Source organism: Podarcis melisellensis (assembly GCF_964234715.1).
Source record: "Podarcis melisellensis genome assembly, chromosome: 10".
NCBI lineage: Eukaryota > Metazoa > Chordata > Lepidosauria > Squamata > Lacertidae > Podarcis > Podarcis melisellensis.
This window is the reverse complement of record NC_138542.1, coordinates 69,893,128-69,917,263: the sequence shown is the minus strand read 5'-3', so window position 1 is coordinate 69,917,263 and position 24,136 is coordinate 69,893,128. Positions and strand designations below refer to the sequence as shown.

Below are 24,136 nucleotides of genomic sequence, written 5' to 3'. Positions count from 1 at the left end.
CTATAATTTTGTGATTCTATGAAATCATGCTTTGACGCATTGTAATGGTTATATGGGGTTGCTCGTGCGTAAGTTGCTGCCACTCCTGGCTAGGTAGCCTGGTTAAACCTTTCCTGGCTGGACAGCCCTTCACTTCGTGGCTGTCTCAGTCGCTGGCAGGATCCGTCAGTGGGCGTTTCTTGAACTTCTTCCAGCAAAGAAGTTCTTTGACACCAAGTTTACACCTACTTTCCCTGCGCGGAAGTCTTCTGCGCAGGGTGGGTGTGGGTAGCGGAGGACCTGTGCTCTCCCCGCTGGTCTCCGGGGAAGAGTCCTGGAGCCCCCTCTCCGATTCCCCCATCCGCCCCCCTTTATCCCTGGTGTTACGCTGATTTCCTTCCCCAGCCGATGAGCTCCCTCTCTCCCTGCTGGGCCCTTCTCCGGCATCGCTTGGGAGCCTCGCCTCCGCCTCTGGCTCCGATGTCAGTTCCCTGACACACATGATACAAATCACCATATAAAAATAATACGAATTTTGAAGAACAGGGGGTTACTGACAACGTCATCTGTTAAGAAACGGATAAGAAAAATGTGGGAGTTAATGTCTAAATTAACGGATTGTGTAAGGGGGAAAAGACAGCAACCCAATAAATGCATCCTGTATAACAAGACACACAGGTTGTTGCCTAAGTCAGGCTGTGGTTTTACAATGTATTTGAACGTGAGCTTGTCAAGTGAGGTAGAATTTTGTCTGGTTTTTAAAGTTATATGTATATGTACGTAATTATCTTGTCGTTGTTTTTAGCAGATCCGTGAGGGCTGCTAGGTAGATTAATGTGTTTCCCAAACTTGTGTCTCCAGCTGTTTTTTAGACTACAATTCCCATCATCCCTAGGGTCCAGGACCCAGTGGTCAGGGATCCAAAACAGCTGGAGATCTAAGTTTGGGAAGCACTGGTGTATATGTATGTAAGCAATATCTGTGTACACTATGATAGAGATCCAGGTTTTTCAGAATTCCTGTGCATTTCTAGTCTTAAGAGTTTGTTTATTTTGATTTTCAAAATAACACACACACACACACTCAGGTACCTCAGGTTACATACACTTCAGGTTACACACTCCCCTAAGCCAGAAATAGTGCTTCAGGTTAAGAACTTCAGGATAGGAACAGTGCTTCAGGTTAAGTGCTTCAGGATAGGAACAGAAATCGTGCTCCGGTGGCGCGGCAGCAGCAGGAGGCCCCATTAGCTAAAGTGGTGCTTCAGGTTAAGAACAGTTTCAGGTTAAGAACGGACCTCCAGATCGAATTAAGTACTTAACCCGAGGTACCACTGTGTGTGTGTGTGTGTGTGTGTATTAGGAGATCCCCTAGTCCCCTCCCAGAGTTAAAATCCCCAGAATTCCTTTTGAAAAGAGAGTGATTGTTCAACCACGCTGACTATTGTCGTTGTGGGAGGTGAGCAAGCATTGCCTGACTTAATAGCTTCCACCACTGTAGATTTTCCTAGAAATGGCAGGAGATCCATGAAGCTGTGCATTTGCGTGTCTCTCTCAGTCGCGGAGTTGCCTTCTGCTGAGTCAGACCTTTGGTGAAACCAAAGCCTACAGAGAAACGACCAGAGGGTCTCTATGAATTCACAAGACCGGTTCTTTCTAAAGCTGAGATGGGCAGCTGAGAAGAACAATATCCTTCTTGGTCTGTTTCCTGGCTTCTAGGAAACACTTGCTGTGGAATCATAAACTAGATGGGGAACCTTTGGCCCTCCAGGCAAATACTGGACTACAAGTCCCATCATCCCTGACCATTGGCCATGCTTGCTGGGCCTGATGGGAGTTGTGGTCCTACAACATCTGGAGGGTTACAGGCTCTCCATCTTTGGACAAGATGAATCCTTGGGGGCATCCGCTGCTGGGATGGTTGACGAGATGCGTTCTTGGTCAGATCCAGTTTTAGAATGGTACATTTCAGTGCACCTAAGAGCAACACCTGGAAGGAGACAGGCAGTCTGGTGAGCTTATTCCCCCAAAGCTGGCTATGGACCCCTCACCTTTCGCTTCCTTACTTTGCAGAACCGTTCCAAGTCCCAGTTATCGGGCTCACGTTGCCCATAATGTGGTTCTACCTCATCATGAACATCATAACTCAGTATCCTTTTTGGAACAGGTTCGGCGGGTGACGGGCTTAACCTTCTCTAAGGCTGGTGCCTGGGTTGTCTGAATGTTGCATCTCGTCTAGAAAACTAAAGTTTGTTTGTTTGTTGCTTGCCCCTTCCTTAAATGTTTTCAATCCCAGAGCGGGGAGCAAAGTAGTAAAAAAAATAAACGGAGGAAAGCAATATACAAAAACAGCAATATCATACAAACGGGACTAATAAGGAATTTAACAGTTCTGTCGTAAGGTCATGCAAAATTGCAGCAATGCATATTAATGCTTCCAATTTAACAGAGTGCAGGCCTCAAGCTTCAGTGGGGCTGCAGATGGATTTGCCGACCTCCCCCATCTCTCCTCTGCTTATCAGGGTGGTGGCAAGTGGGTTTGCCAATCAGAAGGTCGGTGGTTTGAATCCCCGCCACGGGGTGAGCTCCTGTTGCTCTGTCCCAATCTAGCAGTTCGAAAGCACGCCAGTGCAAGTAGATAAATAGGTACTGCTGCAGCAGGAAGGTAAACAGTGTTTCCGTGCGCTCTGACTTCTGTCAAGGTGTTCCATTGCACCAGAAGCGGTTTAGTCCTGCTGGCTACATGACCTAGAAAGCTGTCTGTGGAAAAAGCCCGGCCCCCTTGGACTGAAGCGAGATGAGTGCCGCAACCCCGTAGTCGCCTTTGACTGGACTTAACTGTCCAGCGGTCCTTTACTTTTTTACCTTTTTACAGACCATGTACGGTAATACCTCCGCCCTGGCGACCATCCATTTGGCGAATGTCGGTGGCAAACCCTTTACTTCCAGGTTTGCCGCTCGCAAACCGCTCCACACACGTGCGCTTTGTCAAGCATCCCTTTTGTCGAGCGTCTGGGGTTCTGGAACGGATCCTGGACTCAAAACAAGGTACCAACCCAAAAATGCTCAACCTAAAGCAACTTTAACCCAAGGAATGACTGTATGTTGTCTTTGCAATTCTGACAACTTTGGGAGCATTCAAGATAACCATTATTACCAAAGAACTATCCGTGTCTATAGGGGAGGATGTTTCTGTGCCCTTTCGTGCAGCCAACAAACTCTCGTTTCCAGTCCAAAGAAGAATCCCTTCACCAAAGGCCACATCCTCACCAAAATATATCTATTTCCCCCTTTTATTTAAATATGTGGCTGTGCCTATGCAGCCCTCTTATTTGCTCGCTGGCTTCAAAGCTTGTATCCCTTCGTTTCTTCTCTTGCGTTCTCTCCATCTTAACTCCTCCCTCAGATATGTTTGCATCCGGGGCGTCTTCATCCTGACCACAGAGTGCACCTCCCTGACAGTCACGCTGGTGGTGACCCTGAGGAAGTTCATCAGCCTCATCTTCTCCATCCTGTACTTCAGGAACCCCTTCACTGCCTGGCACTGGATCGGGACCCTCTTTGTCTTCGTGGGGACTTTGATGTACACGGAAGTGTGGAACAATCTGGGGCCTCTGCTGGACCGGAAGCAGAAGAAACAGGAGGAGAAGCAGGAGTGACGGCTGATGTCCCCGCCTGGGAAAGCGGGTATCTTCTCCACTGAACCACGGAGAACCACGGTTTTCAGTTGAGTTTACTCTATATGGTGCCGAGCAACAGAAGATTCCCTTCTCATGGAAGCGAGGGGTTGATTTTTGTAATACAAAAATAACTGGTTTTGGCTATGCCAAGCGGATGAATGAATTCCCTGGAATGGGGAAATCCCCTTTTATTTTATTTTATCTGGCTGCTGAGGTAACAAACTGAGCTTGGGTGAGGTGAGGCCTGCCACCATTCTACTTGAGATGGGCTTGTGTGTTTTGGTGCCAGCTGCATGTCTGACGAGACGCCGTGCGATTCACAAAAAGCGCAAATTCTGGGTTGAGAGCCCTCCCTTCGTCTTGTAGCCCCAGTTGCCACCATGAAACGCCCAAACAGCAAAGAGGAAGGAGGGCCAAATGGTCACATCCCAGAGATTTAACACGGGGAAGTCACCACGAGGTGACTTTCAATACCCATGCTTGATTCTTTGTTTGGAACTGAGCCTCACGGAGTACAGAGTGGCATTCCACATGCCAGTTCAAGCTCTCAATTTGAGGCTTACACCCATGGCGGTGGATAAACTCTCTTGCAGCAAGATAATGCCCAGAGTGAGATTTTTGTCAGACCAGCTCCAGGTTTGACGGTGAGACTCCCATACTAGCTGGGTGGCTTCTCATGGTGGGCTGCAGCCACAGCAGCACTCCAAATTGGGGCAAGGCCACAGCAATCCACCATTAACATTTCTCACAGTGCCTCTGACATAGCATCTCTCTGGGGCATTGTGGGAAATAAAACTGGAAGCTCCCGGAGCCAGCTGCTTTTTTAAAGAAGGGTTCAAGGCATGCTTCGGAGGTTATCCCTGCCAGAGTTATGGGACCTGCCCGACTCTGCCCCCTCGTATTGCTCCTTTCTGCCCTGCCGACTGCTTTTCTCCTCAGTAAACAAGTGGCACATAGGCTTGGCTCACATGGAACAACAAACCATGGTTTGCCATTATGTGAAAGAGCCTTGTTTGCCTGCCTCTTCTCAGTGCACTCCAGTTGCATCCTGTGCTTCCTCTTCATGTGGCAAATGGATTGCACATCAGAAATTTGAAACCGCAGTCTAGCCGGTTTCCTCTTCTGGTTTTCAGGCAAATTCATGACAAAGCGGGGGGGGGGGGGAACCACCCACAAAACAAATCTGCTTGAAAAACTATTTTATACAAAGTTCTTTCTTTTTCTTTGTAAAAACATTTTTTTTTTCAAAACAGCTTGATGATTTTGTTTCCTATTTATTAGCCCCAGACTTTGGAAATGCAGTGTACTTCGCTGTCTCATTTCCTATGCATCTTGTTTGCTGCATTTGTATATTCCCTTGCCTAAAAGGGAAGGTTTTGTTCTGAAACATGTCAGGCCTGGAATAAATATTATTTCAAGCACCTGACGTTTTGCTGCAGCTCCCCTGCATTTTTTTTAATTTTTTTTTTAATGAAGCAGGAAGAAAATCTTAGCCCATGTGGGAAAGAGGGAATATACAAGCCTGGGGTTTCATTCATGCAGCGCCAAACCATAGTTTACCCAAACGCTTGCCAGGACAAGTTTGCCTTGCAGGGTAACTGCACACCATAAAGTTTTGAACAACCGGGCCCTACTCAGGGGAGCAGCCAGAGATGTGTGATAAGCTTGGAATGTGGGGAAACGCACGTTTACTGCCATTTTAAAAATGGTTTTTAAAAAGAAATGGTTATCCAGCTTGTTTTAACAAGCAAAGATGGCAGCAGGAAGGGGCTAGCACAAGAGTGGGGAACCTGCCGGACCACCAGATGTTGCCAGACTACAGCCCTGGCTGGAAACTGGAAAGTTGCAATATTAGCCCTCCCTGGGTTAGTCAGACTTTAATGCAGAACATCCCCTCAAAACTACATTTCTCAGAACCCTTCGTAACAGTTTGCAGCATGAATGTGCTCAGAAGACTGATCTTGGTCAAAAGCGAGGCTGTGGAGGCCCAATCCAGTGTTAGAGTAGCAGTTCACATCCATACCATGCATCTAGAACAAACTTGCGCCACTTGGACAGTCATGGCTTCCCTCAAGGAAACTTGGGAGCTGTAGTTTGTTATGGTGCTGGGAGTTGTTAGGGATCCCCCCCAGTCATAGCTGTCAATGTTTCCCATTGTTTAAGGGAAATTCCCTTATTCCAAATAGGATTCCTCACAAGAAAAGGGAAAAGTTGACAGCTATGCCCACAGTCCCCTGCAATTCCCAGAGTTCCCTGGGAAGAAGGGATGGATTTTGTTAAGCCACTTTGGGAATCCTAGTTCTCCGAGGGGAATGGGGCCTCCTTGTAAATCTCTGCGCCCTTAAACTACAGTTCCCAGGATTCTGGCCGAGGGGTAGGGCAGCCATGACTGTTCAAAGTGGTATGATACTGCTTTAAAGGTGTGGTGCGGATGTGGCCTTACTCCCCATATCTCCCAATGGGAGTGGGGCAGGCCCTCCCCACAAGAAGGAGGCCTGGCCTTCAAGGGGGCGGCCAGAACCAGGTCTACTAACTTGGTTTGATGGGCCTAATCCTGTGTTATAAAGTAGCAGCTACTTCCCAGGTGCTTTTGTTTTGTTTTGTTTGTTCACTCAAAGTTTGACACCCTGCCAGTATTGAGGCTCAGGCCTGGAGGGACAGGAATGCTAATGGGAAGCCTTTGCGGTTCAAAAAGAAACTTAAATTATATTCTAAAAGCAGCTGTTGTTGACAGAAACATTTAGTGCGACGGCGTTCGCCTGTTGCGTTAAGCTGTGAAGCTTTGTTACAGGCCGTCCCCCTCAGACAATTATGTGAAACGAACGGGAACTTGAATTGCCCAGAGTTTTAAATGTCTGGGTTGTGCCTAGACCTGATCCATCCTTCTGCACTGGTTCTCTTCAAGGTTTTTTTTCCATTTTTCTGTGTTAAGCTTCTCTCCTCCCAGGTAACATCTTCACCATGTGTGTGCATATTTATCGGTAAACGTATTTGCAAGTCAGTTTGAACGCTGTCTTTTAGATAAGAGCAATCGCTTCCCCATGCTCAGCGCATTGAATGTTTGGTCGCATATTTGCATTTTGCTTCCCACGTTCCACAGAGCCCTGTGCGTTTTCTTGCATGCTGTACTATGCGCATCCTGTGTCTCTGGCATCCTGGCGTCCCAGGGGTGCAGCAGCCCCTGTGTATTTTTGGACCCAGGGCTCGTTGGAAATCCATACGTGGATGTGGGGATTGCTTCCAGTCTCAAAAGATGCATCTCCACATGTGTGTTTGCAGCTGGAATAGCCTCCTGTGATCGCAGGAGAGGAATGTGGGAATCACTTTGGGCAATGCCCTCTTTTGCTCACCCCACACAAGGGCTGATGTGTTGGCAGCTTCAAAATGAAAACGGGATCACCTGACCTTTGGGGCGCCGGCTGTCGCTGTCACAGGTGTGTGCCCCCAGGTAGCCTCTCAATTTAGGAACTGCCTAACAAGGACAAAGGGTATGTCTCTTTATCATTGCTAAATGTTCCTCTCCCCCAGTGGAATTAGGATTTTAGAAGTTTCTTTAGCGAGTTCTACCTCTGCCTCACATAAATCTCATTGTGGAGGGGCTGGGTGAAGGACTTGGAGGTTAATAGATTGGAGGGTGGACACACACACACCAGTGTTTTCGGCAAGAAACAAGCTTTACTAGACATTTGAGAATGTTATCGGTGACTTGGACGAATGTGTGTACAGAGGAAAGCTAGAGGAGATATCAGCTCCCTGCTTACTTACTGGAAATGGGGATAACTTGTAGGGTTAAACAAAGAATGTTTTTTTTATGATGATGACTTCCTTTAGTTTATTTTATGTACCTCCTGCCACTCCTACCCCCAAATAAATTTTACCTGGATATGTTTGAGGACTCCTCTAGACTTGTTTATTGTGCATTCGTCCAGATTTGCCGGTGCAATGTTTTAGTGGAGGTTGGACTATATTCAGTCTTGATTGAGCACTCATCCAGATTTGGTTATGGGGTGTTTATTCATCTTCCCGTCTCAATTGTTCATTCTACTCTTCTCAGTGTGTTTTGTCATCACTTTTCCAGCTGCAAAAAGTCCACTTCCTTTTAAAAATTGAATTTATTGCGCTAGAGGCCTCGCTTTCAGCTGTGGGTACGGACTCACAGGCTGTGGCCCATGGCCGGGTCGCAACAGGAGCACTATTGCCCTGCAAATATATAGTAAAAGATTAAGAAATTGGTCCCCAAATGCATTTTCGGTTGAAGGTAAGATTGAAGTTACCTGTGTTATAGTGGCAGAGTGCTTGAATACACATTAATTGCTCAAACCTACGTTTCTCAACAAGCCCCCTTGAACCGCTCCTGCAAAATACTGACAGTCTGGAGGAGCCTTGAAACTGGCTTTAAATGAAGACATGAGTTGGGTTTCATCTTGAAGGTATGTACCCCTTCCCACACTCTGCTTGACCCGCAAACAATTTAAGGCAGAGCTTTCCAAATTGTGCGTCACGACACGCTAGTGTGTCGGCTGCACTGTGTAGGGCTGCATCTACACAGCTATAAAAAAACGCTCTGAAAATACTCTGGGGGGAAAAAACCGTTTTAAGGCTCACAATGGAAAATTTCAGATCTACACTGCCACCTGGTGTCACAATGTTATAACGCATTTATAACATTTTTATTATTTAGCTGAGTCCTAGGTGTGTCTCACAAATTCTCCCTGCGCTCCTCCCGGGGCTAGAAAGGGGTTAGTTTAACCTCCGGCTTGCTAGTAAAACTGAATTACTGTGAAATGATGCATGTTTCTAAAGTGTGTTACCAATATGAAAAGTTTGGAAAGCTCTGATTTAAGGTATGTCTTTAAACTAGCAAGAGTCTCACCAAATAAAGGGGATGGGGAAATGACTAAAAATCTGGTTTGTAGTTCACTAGGGTGGGTGTGGGGCGGCTATCCCCATCTGTTTCCCTTTCCTGCACTTGGCTGGGTTTTTTGGGGTATGTGGGGTGTGGCTGCCCTTCTTTCTATTGGCCTGGAAAATGTGCATCTTACCAGATTGCCCAGTATCCGTAGAACCGCAGAACATTCAGTATCTGCGCATGGCATCCTATAATACATGATTGCAACTTTTGATATTTGGGAGTGGATATGTGATATTTTGACGGGACGTGGGTGGTGCTGTGGTCTAAACCACAGAGCCTAGGGCTTGCCAATCAGAAGGTTGGCGGTTCGAATCCCCACGACAGGGTGAGCTCCCGTTGCTTGGTCCCTGCTCCTGCCAACCTAGCAGTTCGAAAGCACGTCAAAGTGCAAGTAGATAAATAGGTACCGCTCCGGCGGGAAGGTAAATGACATTTCCGTGCACTGCTCTGGTTCGCCAGAAGTGGCTTATGCTGGCCACATGACCCGGAAGCTGTACGCCAGCTCCCTCAGCCAGTAAAGCGAGACGAGCGCTGCAACCGCAGAGTCGGTCACAACTGGACCTAACGATCAGGAGTCCTTTACCTTTACGTGGTATTTAGTCAGATGGTGTTTGATCATGGAATACAGCTGCGTTTAGTATTTGACCACTTAATATGGTCCATTTTTTAAAAAATGCTTGCCAAACTGAAAGAGACCCACCATCACAAGAATGCCAAATTTTGGAAGTCAGAATTTCACTTTTAAATTCTGGAGCGGCAAAGCTTGAAAGGTGGGTGATTTTTCATTTTTGCAAAGATTGAATGCAGCTCTTAGGCGCATTGTTGTGCAAGTTGAGAATGGTGTAGTATAGTTTCCGAGTCCCCCTCTCTCTGCTGGACTGTTTATAACGTCCCTTTAATTCCTTTTGTGGCATCTTATTTGCCCTGTTCAGTGGGCTTGAGAAAAGAAGTGGGGGCTGCTGGAAGATAGATCTTCAAGTTCCTTTGGCTGTCTAGTTGAATCCTTGTTGCTTTCAAAGTGCAAGATAGACGCTTTTGTCACCCAAATTAGACGGAATGGCAAGGGGCTCTTTGGGGTGCTGTAAAGATGTCTTTGTAAATCACCAAACACACTCTGGGCAAGTTTCCTGGCTGCTCTCCCCTTTACAGTAAGCATAAATCGCCTGCTATGGAAACCAGGATAAGGCAAAGGGGGGGGGGGAATCCCTGTTAAAAAGAGAATTCAGGTGGAAAGGGAAATTAGTTTTCTGGCTCATGTGAGGGATATTGAGTTTTTTCTTGGCTGTTGGCCTGGTCTCCAATACACTGAAACAAAGAACTTTAAGTGGCATTTGATGGTATTCTAATCAGCAAGCTTTGACGCTGGATTTATTTTGCTTTTGACTAGAGTGGAGTCTGGAAACGGAGGAGTTATAATTCAGTTGTAAAAAGCGTGCACTTTATCTGAGGCTGATTCCTGGGTGACTCGGCTGACAGGGCTGGGAAAGACCTCTTTGCCCCTGAGATCCTCAGAGACTGCAGCAGTCAGAGTTGACAATACTGAATATATAGACCAGGGTTTCCCAGACTTGGTTCTCCGGCTGTTTTTGGACTACAACTCCCAATCATCCCTAGCTAGCAGGACCAGTGGTCCAGGATGATGGGAGTTGTAGTTCAAAAACAGCTGGAAACCCAAGCTTCAGGGATACTTAACTGGGATATTTTAGGGCATTCCCACTAATCTCTACTATCATAAAGCTTTGTGGGTCTTCAGCTGTGGGTCTTGCAAATACTGGTTAGATCAGCCTTTCTCAACCTGTGGGTCCCCAGATGTTGTTGAACTACAACTCCCATCACCCCTAGCAAGGCCAGAGCTCAGGGATGATGGGAGTTGTGGTCCAACAACATCTGGGGCCCCACAGGTTGAGAACCGCTGGGTTAGATGAACATGTGCATTTAGTGTACAAGATGTGGGGGATGGCTATATTCCCCTCCCCCCCCAAAAGAAACAACCTCCTAGAATATTAATTCCTGAAACACCATTCTAGTAAATGAGATGAGAATTCGATTCATTGGCCAAATCATGGGAATGTTAATTTAAAAACTGGTGGATGTGCAAGTTGCAGCGTTCAGGAAGCTCCCGAGAATTGGCTGTGAGAGCTCTGGTCTGTTTTAATGAAGTTGAACCCTCATTACCTATTAGCTGAGCGGTTGTGGTGTCAATGGTCGCCACAGCCAATACTGGGGATTGAACGGCTTAGGAGAGATGCTGCAGTGTAGGAAAGCGAGAGGACGGCAATAACCACTGTGCTACGTAAAGGGTTGTGTGTTGTTGTTTTTTGCAGACCATCACTTGCTAGCTGTAAAGTCGTTAATGGCCAGCACACGCAAAAAAAATGTGAAGGAATCAGAACCTACTATGATCACAGACAAATTAGCACATTTCTTTTGAATGCGATACTTAACAAAGCTCATGTGTTGTCTTGTTGCAGAACTGCTGTGCCAGTCTGACCCATACCTCTCTACCAGATAGATTTGTGAAGTGAGTTTTTTATAGCAAAACAGTTAAATTTGCATCAGCGTTTTTTCCCAAGGTTTCAGGTGCCAGCTGGCACAAGGCTCAGCGGCCTTGAATCATGCCTACAATGAGAATGAGGTGCAGAGCAGGTGCAGATGTCTCTTTTTTTTAAGCTCTCCAGTTTGCTGGGTGCTTTCCATTTCACACATCCGAAAGCAACCTGCTTGGCTAATGGCTCCCAGCTGGTTCATCTAGAACTCTTTTTCTTGGTTGCTGCAGATTTATGTCTCCTTCTCAGCTGCTGGGAGATGAAGCTGGTCTTTCAGAGGGTTAAAGACATGTCTCCAGTGCTTTGGGTGCTTAGCCTAAGTGGTGATTTATTTTCTGTGGGGTGTTTCAATTGCTGACGTTTCAAAGAGAATGTCCCAAACAGAATGATCAAAAGATTGCATTTTATTATTTTTTATTTGGATGCTAAAATGGTCTTCCTTCTTCCGAGGTAAATCGGACCACTTTTTATATTACATGCCTCTTAGAGTCTACTTCCCAATATTGTACACAGCTAAGCCATTTTGACCTAACCTTTCCACTTGGGTCCGAAGGATCCCATCACAATTTTCAAATAGCTGCTATTTGAACATGGAGTGTTTTTAGGACTAGCACTCAGATGATTCTGCGTCAGTGTTTTAACTGAGGAATAAATTAACTAAACTGGTGTATTTCAAGGCCTACCAACTGTAAACAACGCTTGTTTGAAGTAACACAGTAGACACGTTGGCTATTCAGATCTTTTATAGTGAAATGAGAAGCTACTTTTGTTCCTTGGGCGCGTGGGGAAAAATAGGAGCTCTGATATGCATCATAATCAGCTGAACCATCCGTCACCCCCATAAAGCCTGTGATTTAGAAATATCTACCAAAACTAAAACACCCTGTCAAATGGCTGACCGTAGGGGGGACTTGGATATTCCAAGACGTACATGTAAATGGCAAGGAATAGCCCACCGACTGCCCTCTGAATGGCTCCCATGTCACCCAAAACAAGCAACCTGTTATGAGTGGCTTGTTGCCGGCAGGAGGCTTTCAAGCGAGCTGCAGGCAGATCTCAGCGAAGAGGAGCACCTGGAAACGAAGGAGTCTTTTCCCGGAAGGGGCTGGGGGTGGAGGGGACAACGGCTACGACAAAGGCTTTGGGTTAGACAACAGAGAAGAAGAGGGTTGCCCTTCCGCTGCTGCAGGTTTGTTTCTTTTCCTCCCGGACGGAATGGGAGGGAGTACTGGCTTGGTGTTGGAACCTGGACGGTCTACGAGTTGGCGAACGGCGGGAGGAGGAGTCTTGGGCTTGGGCGCTTTCTTCTCTTTGGACTCGGGAGAAAGGGTCACCTCTGCAAGAAAGGAAAATGGCGTTCGTCAGCAGTTCCAGTTCCGATGAGTAGGAAGCAGCCGCCGTTAGAACAGGAGTGGCAGCTGTGGGGTTAAGACTCCAGCTGTCATCAGGAAAGATGGGTGGAGAGTCCTGGTTCTAGCAGACGCCCAACAGAACCTTAACAAAGCACCCTGTTCAAGGAGAACCGCTTCACAAAGGGTCTTCCCACTTGTGCAGCACCTAACTGCCGCGTCATGAAATATGCTTGTTCTTTGCCATGGGTGAATTGGGGTTCGTGTGTCTGAGGAGATTTCACCCCTCCCATACCCAAGAATCTCCTGATGTTCTCCTGATGATCTCTACTGACTCTCCAGAGAGGAGGAGGCGTGTTCTGCTATCTACTTATTCTGCCCCAGCACCACATCAATGTGTGTGTCAGAGAGTCAGTCAGTCAGTGTATTGGAGAGAGAGAGAGAGTGTTAGAGATCGTGTCTAGAGATAAGGTTGCTGCTAAGAGCAGCTGCAGACTCTCAGTGTAGCATTGATTTATGCTAAGAATATTCAGCTCTGTATAGTTTTGTATCATAGTTGTAGTTACAGAATAAAAGGAAGATATTCTACAGAGCTGCTCTCCGAGTGGTTTATACTCTGCAAGACTCTGCAAAACTCTGCTGCACAACGACTGTATTATTGAGACAGTGAATCCGGTGCTCTCAGCTCTAAGCTGTGAGTCCACAGCACTGTGACCTGTTCCTGTGAGAAAGGTGGCCTCTGGCAGTGTTACCCAGCTCGCCTAGCCCAGTCGGGGTTGGGGTGCATGAGTCCAGTTGGTGCACTGGCTCAAGGGCGATGCTGACATCATCAGCATTTCTGATGCATGGGCTTGGGCATGACGTCGTCATTCACAATAAGCAGCACACTTCACTGCCACCTAACTGCTAATGCTGGATTTGGCCCGAGATGTGTTTAGTTTGATATTGGGGCTGGTCTGCCAACTCCTTTGCAGAAGTTCACAAGCACAGCGCAGCAGGGATTATTTCTCTTCCCTGCCATTTGCCTCTTCTCTTTTTTGCATCCCTATAGCTTTGAGTCAGGGACATACTATGCAGAACCGCTCTGAAGGCTCAGGGCTTGCTCCAGGGAATCCTACTGATAGCTGGCTTCGCTGCTGGTCTCTTTAGAGCAGTGGTGGGGAACCTCAAGGCTGGGGACCGAATGCAGTCTTTGGGGTCTCCACCTGGCCCTTGGAACACCTCCCTAAGCCATGCCTCCTCTTCCTCCTTCTGCCACAACCCTTTCCCCACTGTCCTTGAGTGCCTCTACATGGCTGGAATGTGCTTTGAACTGTGGCAATACTTCTGGAGATGTGTGTGCATTGGGGGTGGGGGGAGCAGTGAGCTAGAAACTTTGGTATGGCTGGCATGCAACCCACACCGAAGCAATTTAAGGCCTGCTTTTGAGCTCCACAAAGTTACCCATTTGAGAATATGACCTGATTGGAAAAAGGTTCCCCAGCCCTGCTTTAGAGCTTGAAAACAGCAGAGGGGGTTCTGTGTCTGGATCACAGGTAGGTGAAACCGGCCCCCATGGGCTGTAGATGTGCTGTTTCCATCTTGGCCCAGTAGAGCTCATGGCCAAAGCTTTTCCTCCACTCTCACCTTTCCTGCCTTCCTGCTCACCATCCATCTCCTCGGCTGACGGAACCGGGGCAGCGGGAGGCAGCTGAGAAGCCGTGCTTTTGGATGAAAGTGCTCCCGGCGAAAGGCTAAGCGAATATCTTGGTGTGCCGTGTGCCTCTCTGGGGCTGGGAAAGGAAAGTTTGGTTCTCATGAACAAAAAAGCAAGCAAGCAAGCAGAAGAAGAAAACCGATATGTGCTTTGCAACTCGGGCAACCTGCAGAATCGGGAAGCAGATCTTACAACACTCAAGTCTGCCTGAGATGTTTCACCCCTCCGACTTAGCAGTGCCACATGAGTGCCAGGGTGTGCTCAGAATAGTCTGTGCCAACCTAGTGCCTCCCCAAATGCCCTGGCCTACAACTCCCATGAGACCCAACAAAGCACGTGGTTGCAGGATTGATGGGAGTTGTAGTCCAAAGCAGCCGGAAAGCGCCAGGCACTCCATACTTAGATCAGCTGTGCATAATCAAGAGATGTGCTCCCGCCAGCTGGGGAGCAGAGCAAGGGGATCCTGCTGTGGACTCCTTGGTTCACTTCTGCTTCACTGGCACCCCCAGATCTATTACCAGGGTGAGTGCCGAGGTTTCTTCTGCAGTCGTGCTGACGCCAGATGTAGAACTGCAAGCCTTGGTAAAGTCAAATGAGCAAGTGCCATAGGCAGGGATACCTCAAAGCCAGTCCCTCCCTCCCACCATCACCCAGTTCACTGCCTGGAGCTCCTTTCTCCTTCCTGCATTTCCCATCCTACTGAGCCAATGGAGATGGGTGAATCTTGCAATTTCCGTTTCTCTCAGGTTCTTAACATTTTCCAGTTGTAAGCTCAGCTCTCCAGGAATCCACACCAGTTTCCATGTTTTAAAAGATCAGAATTCTAGTGTTAATTTCTCCTAATGCACATGTTTGTGTATGGCATTTTGCCTAATAAAGCACATTTTTGCAAAGCAATGTTCCCTAACGTAGCACTCATTTTTGCATATTTTCACTAACGTAATGCAAATTTTGAAACATGACTGTGTTTCGACTTGTGTATTGCTTTGGAAAGTTTGAATGAGGTGTGCTCTTAAATGCAATCAAAATCCATTTCCCTCCCCATCCCTGGTACATGTACTGTGCAGGAGCAATGCAGCACCCATACGACGCCGCACCCCTTGCTCTCTGCATCGGGAACACCAGGCTTGGAATTATGACCCTTTGCTTTGGAAAATGCTGGAGGCTCCAAGATTGGGGGGGGGGGGAAGACCCACAATTCCCCAGGCAAGCCGCTCAGGCATGATAAAAATAGATCACAAAACAACAACATCACACCTCTATTAACAATCTTGGCATGCTTTCGCACAAACTTACCAGGACTGATTTTTTGTTTTACTTGCTCTTCAGTCCCAAGCAATGGAAGCATGAAATTGAAAAGGAAGGGTGGATATATTGATTAGGAAAAAGGTGCAGGCTACTGCTGGGCTGACTCCCCAAGGGCCCCTCCCTCATCCTGCTAATATGCTTCGGACTGGCAGCTTGCAGGGAGCTCGGTGGTGCCTGGTTGGCCAGGAGGCAGGACTGGAGAGTCCATTCTTTTGACCCAGCATGGCTCTCCCTGCGTTTTCAAATGGGATGAGCCACCCTCTCTCCCGCTCCAATCAAAACTCACATGCAAAATAGAAGGCAGGAAAGCTGAATATTCTGCATCCCTTTGGCCAGCTGTTGCACCACCTTAGGCTACAGATTTTCACTTGGTGGAGCACAAGTTCACACAGCAGTTGGGGTGCGCACACACAAGCACACACTATGAATGAATGAATGTGAGTGCATGCACACACACACACACACACACACACACACACACAGCAGCCTGCTTTCTTGCAAGCTTGGCTCACAGTTGATTTCTCACAAACACAATTAAGGGTGCTAAGTGCAGGCGCTTGCAGAGTTAAAACACCTTAACATGAGGAAATGGAAAGGAAGGAAGGTTTTGTTTCCCCAGTTACAAATGAATGCAGGAACCACCCGCATGAGGCAGGCTTCAGCCGGCTTCGAGATCTTTACAGCTGGCAAATTTAAACTGAGTAAAGAGGAGGCAGAAGGCAGAATGGGACAGGGAAAGGAGCTGTCATGGAGATGTGGGGATCATCGGGGATTTCCCTGGGCACCCTTCCTGCCCTTAAGGCTAGTAACCAAGCCAAAAGAAGCCTGCCAGCCCTTCCAGGTGCCGTTACATTAGCCTTGGTAAGGTTACACCATACATTTATATTCAATTACAACTCAAGTCATTGGTTGCATCAGATGAAACAGGATACTGTCTGTGACAGCTCATTCCATACTAAGCCAGTTTCTGATTTCTGTGCCAAAGCCTTTTTTTTATTTTTTGCTGCTCCAGACTGGCTGGGCTGCTCCTCTGAAAGGGGTTTCCACAGGGAAGAAATCAGTCCCTGATGAAACCAGAGGAGCCATTAGGATCCAGGCATGCACTCCAGGCAAGGTCGTATGGCAGAACCTGCCAGATGGGGAACTTGCCCACCTCGCCCCTTGTCAAAGAACACTTTTGCCCTTACCCACCTTCGGTCTGGGCTAGCTGGTGGGACACCACGATCTGGGCTGCTGTCTTTTCTGGGTGACAACCTCGAAACCTGAGATGGGGGTTCCAAAAACCGAGCATGTGATAAGCCAACTGCTGCGGAGGTGCCGTCAAAATAGCTGGAATGGCACATAAGGAAGTATATGAGGACTTCTCTCTGGTATATGCATCGGAGAGAAAGTCAAGATTAATTCCCTTCTTTCCAGTGTGATGACACCTTAGCATAACACCCCCAATTCACGTTGTCAACCTGGGCCTCTCTTCCCAATGTTGTACCAATGGTGTTGAATGATATGGCTCTCAGGGTCTCCTACAACCCAGTGATTTTGTAGGTGTTATACTGGATTCTACAGGGGGGAAAGACTGCTAAAGAGATCAAATAGTTTGGACACGTTTAGCCTGATAAAAACAACAACAACAACAACAACAATTTATTATTATTTATTATTTATACTCCGCCCATCTGGTTGAGTTTCCCCAGCCACTCTGGGCAGCTTCCAATTGAGTGTTAAAAACAATACAGCATTAAATATTTAAAACTTCCCTAAACAGGGCTGCCTTCAGAATGTCTTTTAAAGATACGATAGCTGCTTATTTCCTTCGCATCTGAAGAGAGGGCGTTCCACAGGACAGGCACCACCACCGAGAAGGCCCTCTGCCTGGTTCCCTTTTGTTGGGAGAACAGAGCATTGGGATTTACTAGATAATTTCATTTTCTGGAGGGGGCCTATGGAGGGGCTGCAGTGTGGCATCCCCAGTACTTATCATGGGTGCTCTATGCCTCTCCAAGCTTTTCTGCAAGAATAGTTTTCATCATTCCCATCAGTTGGGTAGCACAGCCATCTTCTTTCCAAACAGAAGTTTTTCTGAACCCTTACATAGGGCTCGTCCACATGGAAGGTAGCCCTCTGCTGCCTTGTGGGACATCATTGGGAGAAGAAAAGGCTAAGGAGCAAACCCTACACAAATCCGGAGTCCCTAAGGTGGTTGGATGGTGCCTTGTACATCTCCTTCTGGCAACTGCTGCAGCCAAGCTGGTGCCAAACACCTCTCTCCGCCTTCCTTTAGACCACAACAGCAAGGCAAAGTAGGGGGTCTTGTCTGGGCAGCCCAGGACCTCCAGACATACTGCCCAGGCTAGCGCCCCAGGGGGGTCACTTTGGTGCTGCTAACTTAGCAGTTTGGCTTCGCCCTTGGAGGCGCACTCCATTGTCTTTTGAGACAGACAGATGCCAACAACATCATGAATGGGGAACCTGTGACCCTCTGAATGCTGCTGGATTCCTCCTCCTTGATTACTGGTGATGTTGGCTGGGGCTGATGGGAGTCCAGCATCATCCAGGGGGGGCTCAGCTTCCCCATCACTGCAATGCATGGAGGCAAAACATTACAGGGCCATGGTGGTGACACAAACATCCTTCCAGAGGATGGATTTTAAATGTAAGAATATAAGAATACAAGCCCAATGGATCAAGCCAGTGGCCCGTCAAAGAGGCCAACCAGATGTTTGTGGGAAGCATCTTTCCATAGGAGAAAGAAATAATTATTAGCAAATACATTAAGCTGACAAATAATGCTATTTCTATGGACAGTATGAACAGTGCTAAGGGACGCGGGTGGCGCTGTGGGTTAAATCACAGAGCCTAGGACTTGCCAATCAGAAGGTCGGCAATTCGAATCCCCGCAACGGGGTGAGCTCCCGTTGCTCGGTCCCTGCTCCTGTCAACCTAGCAGTTCAAAAGCACATCAAAAGTGCAAGTAGATAAATAGGTACCGCTCCAGCGGGAAGGTAAACGGCGTTTCCATGCGCTGCTCTGGTTTGCCAGAAGCGGCTTAGTCATGTTGGCCACATGACCCAGAAGCTGTACACCGGCTCCCTCGGCCAATAAAGCACCAGAGTCGGCCACGACTGGACCTAATGGTCAGGGGTCCCTTTACCTATCGGCACATCAGCAATTTACTATTCCAATTTCCCCAAAGGTGCCTTGGCTCAAATTATTTTAACTAAATTGCGTCAAACTGAGTTCTCTGCTTTGAAAAGGCACACTGGGGCCACGTTGTTGTAGTCGGGGCATTTGTTTATATCCCACCTTTCTCTACCGCAGCTGAGAAAACAAGTGAATGCTACGGTGTGCTCAGATTATATTAGCGACATGACTGAGCAGATATGCAAGTACACCTGTACTCACACCTGGAAAATGCTGCCCCTCGCTCATGCCTGGAGCTAGAGGATTTCCCAAGGAGAAAAGGATATGGGGGAGAATGCAGAGCTCCGCTGGCACCGCACACAGAACAGATTCGCAGAAACCCCTGTGCTCTTTAGCAGGCAGATTATTTCCAGGCGGTCACAGGGGAGATGAATAGCTGTTTATCCAAAGACAACAGTTTGTGCTTCTCCATGGTGCTAGGCAAGTTAGTAAGCTTGCGTGGCTGTCCATAGGGAATGCTTTGCCGCTGCTGAAGCCACTCATACGAATGTACAAAGAGCCCTGGTAGATCAGGCCAAAGTTTCCCCCCAGCTCAGAGTCCAGCTTGCAGTAACCAGCCAGGTGTCTTCAGGAAGTCCACAAGCAGGAAAGGATGCAAAGGCAATCGCCCTCTGCTGTTGCTGCTCCCCAGAAACTGATGCTTCTCTGAACATGGGAGATTCCAGGTAGTTGTCACAGCCTATGTCCGTTATTGACTCCATCGACCACCCATGAATTTGTCCAGTTCCCCTTTAAAGCCAGTTGGGCTACTTACTGGACGCCACAGTTCAAGGCAGAGAATTATTATTAAGAAAGCCATAAATTAACTACAGGCTGATTCCAACCACGTTTCCCTCCAAGTAAGTAAAGGTAAAGGGACCCCTGACCACTAGGTCCAGTCATGAACGACTCTGGGGTTGTGGCGCTCATCTCGCTTTACTGGCCGAGGGAGCCGATGTACAGCTTCCAGGTCATGTGGCCAGCAGGACTAAGCCGCTTCTGGTGAATCAGAGCAGCGCACGGAAAGGCCGTTTACCTTCCCGCCGGAGCGGTACCTATTTATCTACTTGCACTTTGACGTGCTTTCAAACTGCTAGGTTGGCAGGAGCAATGGGAGCTCACCCCGTCACGGGGATTCGAACCGCCGACCTTCTGATTGGCAAGTCTTAGGCGCTGTGCTTTAACCCACAACGCCACCCGTGTCCCCTTCCCTCCAAGTAGGCACACTCAAATTAATGGACCAAGAACAGTTATGTCTATCAGTGTCAATGGCCTACTCAAGAGTAGGTCTAACGCCAGAGGCAACACTATGCATGGCATATAATTACACATTTTATGGTTCTAGAAGCTGGAGGAGCATGACTGGCTGGCATGTTGGAAAATGCCTGTCCTACTGCTTGTGAGGACCATGTCCTTCTCATTCCAAAGGGTGCCAATCACCTCCAGTAGGCTGGAATTACCACCAGGCATGAAATTACTACAGTGGAATAGTACGGGGAATACTATTAATACTTGCTAACCAGCTTTGCTATCGTGGGGAGAGATCAAATGGTGTTCACCCTTTTGATATCTTCACAAATTCTGAGGCTGAGGGTGGCCTGAGGGCAAAGGAAAAGATCACACACACACACACACACACACACACACCCTTTGCACACACAAAAGCCAACAGGGTAGCAGTTGAATTTATGTCAATACTCCCAGCGAGAGGACAGCATCTTCCAGCACAGACTAGACCAGGCATAGGCGAACTCTGGCCCTCTGGGTGTTTGGAACTACAATTCCCATCATCCCTGACCACTGGTCCTGTTAGCTAGAGGGATGATGGGAATTGTAGTCCCAAACATCTGGAAGGCCAGAGTTCGCCTATACCTGGTCTAGACCATGCAGCACACATTTCTGGCCCCCAGGATCTAACCCCTGCCTAATGAAAGGCCAGCAGCACTGAAGCAGTTATCATCATTATCATTTGTTAAATTTACATCCCATAGGAACTCAAGGTGGCCAATGCAAAACAGTTAAAATGGTACAATTAAAATCAAATGAACATGTGTTTTAAACATCAAAAAACAATCATATGACCACAAAATGCCAGGAGCAGTATTTTTCAGTCATCAAATGCCTGGATAAACGGGAGCATTTCTGAGTTATTCCTGAATGTTAATAATGCGTGAGATTGAAGCACCTCCCCTAGGGAGGCCACGGGGAGCCACCACAGATAAGGCTCCACCACGGGTCAGAGCCAACCAGCCAGTGTCTCCCCTGTCTCCCCCACCAATCGGAGGGCCCACGTTGCTTGATACTGGGAGAGACGCCCTTTTAGATACCTGGGTCCCAAGCTGTTTTGGCTTTGCATGCTACTACTCACACCTTGAATGGAGCTCAGAATGCAAACAGCTGCCCCCCTGAGCCAAATTTGCACCCACCCTGCGGAATCCAAACTGCTGCATTCGTTTAGGAGAAAACTGGCTGACTTTCAGCAAAAGTGCACGAGAGACGACAGCCATCCCTCTTCAAGGTGGCTGAGACCTTTTTACACGGCGTTTCTCAGATAGGTGTGCAAAATGTTTTTCACTTCCCACTTACGTTTGAAGTGGACATGACCCTGCAGAGACAGCCTTTTCTTTAGCCCATTAGCACCCTTACTAATCAAGTGACGTTAGATTCTGGTGCCCACAAGGGACAGGGAGAAGGAACTCAAACCTTTGTCTTGCAGAGAGCTCTCCATAAAGAAGGCAGCCCCTCTGTCTCTTGGCAACAGAGTGGCTGGATGGAAAACGCAAAGCCACTGAACTCCAGGAGCAAAGAACTATTTTCCGTGAAAGAGGCCATTGTGTTCTAAATCAAAGCAGATGATTTTTCTTCCCTTCCCCCCACCCCCAAGAACTCAGCCAGGGAAAGGAGAAAGAGGGGAAAGGCAGAGATCTATTGAGGCTTTTTGCAATTACTTTTCAGAGAGACGGACTTCCTCTCTGACCCCCGACGTTCACAGAGTGCTCCAGTCAACCAAAGTCTCAGGGAAAACAAATTCAAAGCAAGAGCAGCTTTTCTGAAGAAGAGAGCTCATCCAAAGCTGGCTGTATTTCGCGCCTGCTAAGTTTTGCACCAAAAGGAAGCTAAATTTGGCAACAGGTGTAAGTCAGGTTAATGGAACGGAAGGGCAAAGATGCTTTGCTGCCTGAGGCAGAGCAGCACATAGCGCCCCATGGCCACCACCACGGTAAAGTGTACAGTACCAAGGGCATCTAAGTTATTTGGGCATCTGAAAATCCCATAAGTGCATCTCTCCCCACCTGGCAATGAGAACCTAAGTAGCGGCCACCTCACTCTGCCTAATGGTTAGGGTGTCCCTCTCCTGCAGCACTTCCTGGAGTTGGTTCCTCCCCAATCCCCCAGCACAAAGCCAGGAATGGATGGCTGAGTCACTTTTGGTTTCTCTGTTTCCTATTTTGCCAGTCTGAAGGAGCGTCTCCACCCCCATCGTTCTGCCCGGACACTGAGGTCCAGCTCTGAGGGCCTTCTGGCGGTTCCCTCCCTGCGAGAAGCCAAGTTACAGGGAACCAGGCAGAGGGCCTTCTCGGTGGTGGCACCCGCCCTGCGGAACACCCTCCCTTCAGATGTCAAAGAAATAAACAATTATCAGACTTTTAGAAGACATCTGAAGGCAGCCCTGTTTAGGGAAGCTTTTAATGTTTGATGAATTACAGTATTTTAATATTTTGTTGGAAGCCGCCCAGAGTGGCTGGGGAAGCCCAGCCAGATGGGCGGGGTATAAATAAATTATTATCATTATCATTATCATTATTTTGCCAGTCCTAAATTCAGTTCTCCACATTCCTGTAGCAATTTGTGATTTTAAAAAAACATTATTCATGAAAACCTGTCAGCATTTTAGTGCAAATTTCTTTCAACACACCCATTTTTAGTTGCCGTTTTCTCTAATATACAGATTTTGGCAAGCAATTCCCCATAATGTGTATGTGTGTGTGTGTGTGTTAGCTTCACTAATATATGTATTTTTGTACATATTGTTTGACTGGAGAACGGCATTGCAGAATTCAGAGAAGTGCACATTTTGAAGGGAGGCTGTGTGTTGGTTCACCTATTGCACTGGGAAAGTGCAGATCAGATAGTTTCTCATGAAAATGAAACTGAATTTGTCCTCCATCCCTCCTGATGAAATGTAGCCCTCTTCCCAAGCAAGAAATGTAAAAATGAGAAAACAGACAGACGAGGGAGACTCCTCTGTGTTAGAATGCAACACAGAGAGCGGCTGGGGCAACCCAGTCAGATGGGTGGGGTACAAATTAATTGTTGTTGTTGTTAATATAATTGCTATTATTGATAATTGTTGTTTTTTCTGAAGACATCTTTTAAGAAATCCCACCACAAGTTTTGGCCTTCATGAATTCTGAAAGATATTTGGAAAACAAGCAGTTTATTGCCTGCATAAACCTTGGAGGGATCAAGACTTCAGCACCTCCGACGAAAGTGGTCGGGAACTCATAGTGCAGAGTGTGGATTGGGGTGTGTGGCTGCCAAGGTTCCCAGTCAATGAGCATAAATACTTCACTTCCTGGTTTCTTAGAGCTCTGGGATCACGGAAGAAGCCTCCTTTCCAATCCAGCTCATTGCAGCCCCTTCGCGTGCCTTTCCTTACCTCTGAAACAGCTGGCTATAGGAACTCACGGCCTTCCCTGTCAGTCCCTGCTTGGCCGTCAGCTGCCGCCTCTGAAGAGAAGCTTCCTCCTGAAAAAGAAGAAGAAGAATTTGGATTTGATATCCCGCTTTATCACTACACTAAGGAATCTCAAAGCGGCTAATATGCTCCTTTCCCTTCCTCCCCCACAACAAACACTCTGTGAGGTGAGTGGGGCTGAGAGACTTCAGAGAAGTGTGACTGGCCCAAGGTCACCCAGCAGCTGCATGTGGAGGAGAGGGGAATCGAACCCGGTTCTCCAGATTACAAATCTACCGCTCTCAACCACTACACCACAAGAAGCACAACCAACTTAGAATCGTACAATTGTAGAGGTACCCCCAGGGGTCATCTAGTCCAACCCCCTGCCGTGCAGGAATCACAGGTAACTTGTTAGAATAAAACTTGGGAGGGGCTGTGAAACAACAGAGAAGCTCCTCTCTGCCTAAAACCAGAGAGAGAGAGCAAGGAGGCAAGACCTGTTTCTGGGTGAGCAAAATCAATCCTTGAACACAGAAACCTAGGTTATCAGGGAGATGGCTAACCAGCAGCCCTGTTCTCCAACACCTAATTTTCTATGTGGAGGGATTTAATTTTTTATTGAATATTTAGTTATTTTAAAAATATTTCTAGGCTGTCGTTTTTGGCAGCGCTAATCACAATGTTTGATTGCTTAATGTTTGATGCTGTTGTTGCTCTGGTCCTCTCACTGCGAAAAGTGAAGTTGCAGGCAACCAGGCACAGGGCCTTCTTGGTAGTTGCGCCCTCCCTGTGGAACACCCTCCCATCAG

General features: G+C 47.6%; 2 protein-coding genes across 3 annotated transcripts in view; one reads left to right on the top strand and one right to left on the bottom strand.

The window, feature by feature from the left end:
* The window catches only part of SLC35B4 (solute carrier family 35 member B4), a 29,607-nt gene extending 22,054 nt beyond the window's left edge, over nucleotides 1-7,553 (top strand). The window contains exons 9-10 of the mRNA XM_081927357.1: nucleotides 2,052-2,127; nucleotides 3,385-7,553. Of these exons, the coding sequence (XP_081783483.1) occupies nucleotides 2,052-2,127; nucleotides 3,385-3,637 (329 nt within the window). The 3' untranslated portion in view covers nucleotides 3,638-7,553. The remainder of the gene's footprint in view (nucleotides 1-2,051; nucleotides 2,128-3,384) is intronic.
* A 3,949-nt stretch (nucleotides 7,554-11,502) lies between these two features.
* The window catches only part of LRGUK (leucine rich repeats and guanylate kinase domain containing), a 60,062-nt gene continuing 47,428 nt past the window's right edge, over nucleotides 11,503-24,136 (bottom strand). Inside the window, exons 17-21 of one of the 2 annotated variants that reach the window (XM_081926903.1) lie at nucleotides 23,307-23,395; nucleotides 16,661-16,798; nucleotides 15,458-15,484; nucleotides 14,113-14,237; nucleotides 11,503-12,452 (exon numbers count right to left, since the gene is read on the bottom strand). In XM_081926903.1, coding sequence (XP_081783029.1) covers nucleotides 12,244-12,452; nucleotides 14,113-14,237; nucleotides 15,458-15,484; nucleotides 16,661-16,798; nucleotides 23,307-23,395 — 588 coding nt within the window. In that variant the 3' untranslated portion in view covers nucleotides 11,503-12,243. The remainder of the gene's footprint in view (nucleotides 12,453-14,112; nucleotides 14,238-15,457; nucleotides 15,485-16,660; nucleotides 16,799-23,306; nucleotides 23,396-24,136) is intronic. The other variant, XM_081926904.1, reaches the window with a different exon arrangement.